Genomic DNA, 7,363 nt, shown 5'->3' with positions numbered 1-7,363 from the left:
ACCAGGAACTGTTTCCGGGTCAGGGGGAAGGAGCCACCATGGAGCCTCGCGGGGTTGCGGAGCTGACGGAGCCGCGGGCCGGCGTCTGAAGTGAGAGAGGCGTAGTGCGCCCAGCGCCGCTGGGGACACGCAGGCCGGTCCCGCAGCCGCCATCATGTCGGTGCTGGGCGAGTACGAGCGACACTGCGATTCCATCAACTCGGACTTTGGGAGCGAGTCCGGGGGTAGCGGGGACTCGGGCCCGGGGCCCAGCGCCGGCCCGGGGCCGCGAGCCGGCGGCGGCGCGGCGGAGCAGGAGGAGCTGCACTACATCCCCATCCGCATCCTGGGCCGCGGCGCTTTCGGAGAGGCCACGCTGTACCGCCGCACAGAGGTAGCGGCCCCTGGCTCCGGCCGCCCCAGCCCCTCGTTCGCCGCCCCGCTTCCCAGACCCAACCCGGTCCCGGCTTTGCCTGCGGCTTGCGCCTCGGCCTCACTTAGGTTTGCGTGGCCGCAGGGTGTATGTCTCAGGGTCTTCTCCGTTCTTCCAGCTCACCTGCACTGGGAATTGTTAGATCACTGGTGTTACTGACTGGTCGTTTCTGTCGAACCCGGGGAACTGAGCAAGGCATTGAGCCTTCTCTGAGCTTTAGTTTCCCCATCTGTAAATTGGGGTTAATGATAATTACCCTAAAAGTAATCTTTATTTTTTAAGTTTCATTTTGAGACTCGAACGAAGGTACTTTGCAAACTGTAAATTAAAGTGGCATACGAATGTGAAGTTTTGTCAAAACTTACTTCCTCTCGTGTGTAGCTCTCCAATGTCGGGGTGGAGAGGAGGGGCATAGCTTCAAAATTCCCACGTCAGTGGCAACTCCGCAGTCTTTGCCGTTATCTTTAAATTCAGGTATGAACACTTAATTGGAGATTTTTCTAGAAGATCATTGGGCTCGTCGTTGCTTTCTTCATCAGTGTTTATCCGGCAGGGTTTATGCATGGGAAATACCTTTTTGATATATTCTAAGCCACTGTTTCTTAACTTGGGTTGGCGGGAGGCAAGGAAGGACTCCTTTGAAAACCTGATGTAAACATAATCCCTCCCTCCCCCATCCCCTGTTGCATATATACAGATCCTTTGGAGAGATTCTTGGATCACTAACCCCCCAAGTTCAGAACATAACACTGATCTGAAACCCTGTAGTGGTGACTCTACTTCCAAAAACTAACCATCAGTTGGATTTGATCCCTAAAGTCTTAAACTTGAAGACTTTGGATGATGATGATTCATCCATAAGTGATCCATCTGCAGTTCTGGGGTGTGTTCCAAGCTAGCATATTTCTAAGGCTAAAAGTTGGAGGTGGGGGGGTTGCAAGGAAAAATCTTCAAGTGTTTTTTTATCTTAAGGCAACATTAATGTATGATTTTAGGGTTATTGTTAGTATCTGTTTTTCTTATTTGTACTCATAGTATGAAAAAGAGATGAGCATTGCTATTTCTGTTTTATAATTAAAGAAACTAAGACAGTATATTTAAGTCGCTTGACACTTAAATTAGAAGTAGATCTTGGGCTAGAACAGAGTTTCACATCTCCTCGCCCATGCCTTTCCATCATGTTGAACTTGATTACTGAAGTTGGTTTATGTTAAATTTGATTACACTTCCCAAAATTGGCATAGCATTATCCATTATCACCAAGTGTTTATTAGGTTTGTGAATTTACAAAGGTTTGATTAGAAGCAGCCCTTTCCCTCCGGAAGGTTATATTTCACTGGGAAGACAAGTTAACCCTGTTAGTAAGAAAATAACATTTAAGTTGTATGTGTATATAAATGAGAAAGGATACACAAATATCATATCAGTGTATGAGTTCTGAAAATGAAGGAATGTTTGCACTGAATAAATGCACAGTAGAAGGTTTATCAGGATATCCCCCCAAAAAGTTTTAAAAGGCCTGGCAGAATCATTCTAAAGGATAGGGAGAGTGATTTAGGTGGGGATGCCCCTGGGTTGGAGAGCAGTATCAGTAAAGAATTTGGGTGTTATAAAAGAGAGTGAATATTGGGAGCTGCAGATAAATTGTTGTGGCTAGAGGAAAACCCGTGACATGTAAAAGTTATAGGAGATACAGAGTTGCAAAATAGGGCAGGTGAGTTCACTTACAAGTGAACTCTGAGCCCTTAGGCATGACTTATTCCTATCTAGAAAGCATAAACAGAAATCACTAGAGAAATCTAAATTTATAAAATTAGAGGTAAGGGGCGCCTAGGTGGCTCAGTCGGTTAAGCGTCTGTCTTCGGCTTGGGTCGTGATCCCAGGGTTCTGGGATCGAGTCCCACATCGGGCTCACTGCTAGTTGGGGAGGCTGCTTCTCCCTCTGCCTCTGCCTCTCTCTCTGACTCTCATGAATAAATAAATAAAACATTTAAAAAAAAATAAAATTAGAGGTAAGTTTAATATTTCCATTTTACAAGAAACTGTGGTCAGCTCTAGATAACTACTCTCTCCAGTTCTCCAGTATTCTAGCCCTACTATAATGTTTATCATGACTAGCAGTTTGTCATGATGTCTGTCAATAGAATCTTTTGAGAGCTACCTCTAGCTGGTATTTTTACCTGGAATTGACATCATTAAATTAACTGTAACAACAATGTAACAGCATCTTAGTGCTTCACTTTCCCCAGTCCTGTAGTAAATTATAATGCTCAATTGTATGAAGAACCTTTAAATTCTGTTCCCATCTTTTTTTTTTTAATTTTTTAAAGCTTTTAGTTACCTACCTGAGAGAGAGAGAGAGAGAGAGCACAGAGGGAGAGGGAGAAGCAGACTCCCTGCCGAGCAGGGAGCCCGGCACGGGGCTCGATCCCAGGACCCTGGGATCCTGACCCGAGCTGAAGGCAGACGCTTAACTGACTGAGCCACCCAGCCGCCCCTGTTCCCGTCTTCTTTAAAGGAAAAAATAAAAGGAGTCAGTCTCTGCCCATCTAGGAAGTTTTCTTTCTAGGCTTACAGATCAAGGTGTGGATTCATTCTCTGCCAGGCTAGAGAAAAGCACAATACCTCTGTTACTGTGTTGTAGGATGACTCATTGGTTGTGTGGAAGGAAGTTGATTTGACCCGACTGTCGGAGAAGGAACGTCGTGATGCCTTGAATGAGATTGTTATTCTGGCTCTGCTGCAGCATGACAATATTATTGCCTACTACAATCACTTCATGGACAATACCACTCTGCTGATTGAGCTGGAATATTGTAATGGTAAGGTAGAATTCAGTGGGACCTCCTCTGGCAAGACGTTGTTGTGCTTATACTTACCTTGAAGGGGAGAAGAAAATAAGAGGCATATACGTTGATTAAAAACTTTAAATGGATTTCTAGAGTTTAAGAGAAATAGTTCATATAGTTTAAGAGAATAGTTCTTGGAGAATTTTGAAGTGATTTACAAACTAAGGGGAGGGATTTTCCCCTGCACACTCAAATTCTCTCTTAATGCTTACAGTTCCATCTTCAAATTATTTTTTCAGTTGATTTTTACATTCACTTTTCAAGGTTTTTTCATATGAATTGACTTTAGTTAGGCATTAATGTTAGACATCTAATTAGGCGCTAGAGACATAGTGTGGCTTGGCACTGCTTGATGTAATATTTAATGAAATCTTACAAGTGATACTTATATTGACTCAGCCAAAGCTATCCAATTGAAAAGTGGTTTAAAGATCATAGCTGAATGAAAATGACACATAGTAAAGCATGGCCTTAATTTATCTGGTCTCTGACTTCTTTGGACCATTTTGCTTGTAAGATAGCAGTATTAGCTCAGTTGCTAGGAATATACTCTAAGCCCATATCCCAAGCTCTACTACTTCTTAACTCTGTAACTTTGCACAAGAAACCTCTGTGCCTCAGCTTCCTCATCTTAATATGAGTTTATTAAAAACAGTACCTGTCTCCTAGGGTTGTTGTGTTAAATGAAGATGTAAACCCCCTAGCATAGTACTTGGTGTGTGTAGCAAATCTTCAATACATACTATACTAGCTGTTATCCTTATTACATAGGAGAACCCTCAAAGCCCTTTCTTAAGCTACATGCTAAAGAAGTCCCAGCATATCCTTCACTTAAATCTCTAAGAGAAAGCTCTTAGACTTCTAACTTTTTGTCTTGTCTCTTGTGTACCATGATTGTTGCTGGTTCTGATCAACCCTCAATGTACAAGATTATATTAGAGATTTCTGAAGTAGCAGAAGCCTCAAGCAGTTAACTTCCTTTGTGGTTAGGAGGGACTAGAACAAATGGTAAATTTGTTGAAACACTGAGTTACTAAATTGCAGAGGAAAAGAAGCTGTGAAACTGAGCCAGGACTAAGGTGTGAGTTACAGTTTTAGGTAGGAAGTGAAATGAATGGTGATCATTTGCAGTCTGTTACTTGATAAAGGAAAGGGAGAAGCACGTTCAGACTTATTCTGCAGAAAGGAGTTAGTAGAAGGAGTAATGATTGGAAACAGTCTAGGGTGTCCCCTAAATTATGGGAAACCTTTTCAGTGTGAAGTAGTAAAAAAAGGAAGTTGTTGATGAGATACCCCTGTACGTACAAAACATTGCATCATAGGTATAGCCCAAATGTTCTAGTAGTCACACCGGAGAGTTGTTACAAAAATATTGCAGATTCTTTTAAAAGGAGTTCTAGAAAGGAAAATCTTCTGATTTTTGAAGACATTCAAAGTATTTTGCTAATTGGGATAATATAGGAATGGCCTTTATTCTTCTTTTCTAAAAATGTCATACTTCCCATTTTTGCATTGAACCTCATTTGTTAGGGAGGGGAATCTTTGAAGACGACTTTGGATACAGTCCTCGAGGGATGGGGAGAGTTTTATAAAGAGCCAAGAGAGGAGAAGGGGATTCCTTTGGGGAAGCAGTTAAAACCTGTTAAAACCCTAGTAGCTACAGGAGCCAAGCTTTGATCTTTATGAAGCAGTTCACACCTGTCTTGTTTAATTGCAGGAGGGAACCTGTATGACAAAATCCTTCGTCAGAAGGACAAGTTGTTTGAGGAAGAGGTAATTCATGCTTCTGTGGAAGGAAGCTAGAATTGTATTGTGATTCTTGCATTCTAGGCCTGTATTTACTCTTCCAACAATGAAGAGTGTTTTTTCCTTCCAAGTTCTGGTTCCTATTCATGAGAAAGGAAACCTCTAACAAGGAAGCTGTCTATAGCTGCTTCCTAAACGCTTTACCTCCACATCATGATTCTCTATGGGCTTTCTTTCCCGGTTCTATTACTGCATACTGGTATGCCCAGTTTTCTATACCTTTGCATTCTTGGATTTCTTTCCACAACTCTGCTTCACCATACTGTATTTTATAATGGCATTGGAACTGTTTTATGATGATCTGCTTTTTATTTTTACCCCTACCACTTTTCTTTGCCTACTCAACCTCCAAGCAAGAGATGTCAGGTCATGTTGAATCATAACCTCTGGTTGTAGCTTCCTTTGTTTTGTTTGTTTTAGTGTGTGTCTTTATATAAGTGGAATTTTTTTGTTTCCAGTCCAAATACAATTTTTTTTTCTGTAGATGGTGGTGTGGTACCTATTTCAGATTGTTTCAGCAGTGAGCTGTATCCATAAAGCTGGAATCCTTCATAGGTAATGAGTGAAAGAATATGGGATGGAGGGGCACCTGGGTGGCTCAGTCGGTTAAGCGTTCAACTCTTGATTTCAGCTCAGGTCTTGATCTCAGGGTCATGAGTTCAAGCCCCGCATTGGGCTCCACACTGGGTATGTGTGGGGCCTACTTAAAAAAAAAAAAAAAAAAAATACAGGATGGATTCCTCCCCACCAATCTAACCCCCACCTTGGGTACCTCCCATCAGCGCTATTATTTTTTTGGTTAAGCAGTCAAGGCTTTTCCGTTAATATAATTTAGGAAGGAAAGAGTGAGTAATGAGGGGTGTTACCTTCACTTCCTGAAGTTAAATTATGTTTGTGATCTAGGAAGAGTCTCAGTAGCCAAGTACTGCTCAGTTACTTCTTTAAGAGATATTTTAGAGTTCAATTCATTAATTCATCAGTAAAGTCTAGAAGCCACTAAGAGAAGTGGTATTAGATTGGTTGCAATTCACGGTAAATGTTTTCTATGAGCAATAATAATTGGCAAGTATTTTTAATTATATAATTGAGTCTTAATTTAGATAAAAAGCTATTTTGTACGATTTTACCAGATCTTTGGGGAAAAACAGCTTTCTATTCATTTCTAGTATAGGAAAGAGCTATTAGAACATTTCCACATTATACCCTTAAGTGAGTCATTGATAATTGCTAGAGATTAATGTTGATTCACCAGTATTTCTTTTTTTGTTGGTTTGTTTATTCAGTTAACATGTGCTTCTCAATAGCTATTGAATGGCTACTACAGTTGCATATTATTTTCTTTTCAAAAGTTACAAGGAGCATTCTGTTTTTTTTTCACATTTTAAGGAAGCCAGAGTGTGAACCAGGCACAGTTTATTTGTGTTACTTAGGACCAGCTCATCTTTAGAAAAATAGCCAGTGGTTTTACTTAGGTGAGCTACACAGCCTAGTCATGTTGCTGCTGGGATGTGCAGCCTCTTCACTTGCCTTAACAGATTTGAAGCATTAACACCAACCAATTCAGGGCATAAATGGTAATTGAAGAGGCAGTGCACCTTACAGGAATTATAGGATTACGTGGGGCTGTGTTTTCCATCTGGCCCTCTCAATTTTGCCTAACATCCTCAGTGGTACGGGAGACATGCTTGTGCTAAGAAGCCCTGGAGAACGAAGTTAATTCTCTGCCTCCACTCCCCCAAATCCCCTTTTCAATATTAAAGTACATGGGAGAGTGGTGACCTTCGTTTGGGATCCCATAACAGTGTGAGCAGTGGTAACCACTCATTTTATTCTGTACTAATTCTGGGCGGAGTCAGGGATGAAACAAAACAATTGTCTGTAGGAGTTTAATATACAGTATCTTTTTTTCCAGAGATATAAAGACATTAAATATTTTTCTGACCAAGGCAAACCTAATAAAACTTGGAGATTATGGCCTAGCCAAGAAACTTAATTCTGAGTATTCCATGGCTGAGACGGTAAGTATGTGTTGCCCTTGTCTTAAGTTTTTTTTCTTTTCCTTTCCAGTACTATGAGATATAACTGTACACCACTCCAAATTTCACACACTTTTCTCAGTAGTCCTTGCAAGTTCTCCATACTTATAAAGCAGGTCTTCAGGAGTCTTTTTCCTGTGCTTACTAATAGGCATTTACATGCTCAGATGTTCTTTTAGGAGTCATTGTCCACATCACAGCTCTGACCTCACAGCCCTTTTCAACACTTTCTAAACAGGAAAAGGGGGTGCTTGGGTGGC

At 41.3% G+C, this 7,363-nt stretch overlaps 1 protein-coding gene across 1 annotated transcript in view; it reads left to right on the top strand.

Moving 5' to 3' along the window:
- NEK9 (NIMA related kinase 9) overlaps positions 1–7,363 on the top strand; it is a 36,291-nt gene continuing 28,928 nt past the window's right edge. The window contains exons 1-5 of the mRNA XM_025869630.2: positions 1–373; positions 3,057–3,234; positions 4,979–5,034; positions 5,552–5,622; positions 6,980–7,085. Of these exons, the coding sequence (XP_025725415.1) occupies positions 155–373; positions 3,057–3,234; positions 4,979–5,034; positions 5,552–5,622; positions 6,980–7,085 (630 nt within the window). The 5' untranslated portion in view covers positions 1–154. The remainder of the gene's footprint in view (positions 374–3,056; positions 3,235–4,978; positions 5,035–5,551; positions 5,623–6,979; positions 7,086–7,363) is intronic.

The sequence above is a fragment of the Callorhinus ursinus genome, unplaced genomic scaffold, assembly GCF_003265705.2.
Source record: "Callorhinus ursinus isolate GAN/ISIS: 27379988/994484 unplaced genomic scaffold, GSC_fseal_2.0 scaffold8, whole genome shotgun sequence".
NCBI lineage: Eukaryota > Metazoa > Chordata > Mammalia > Carnivora > Otariidae > Callorhinus > Callorhinus ursinus.
This window is presented reverse-complemented; position numbering and strand designations above follow the sequence as displayed.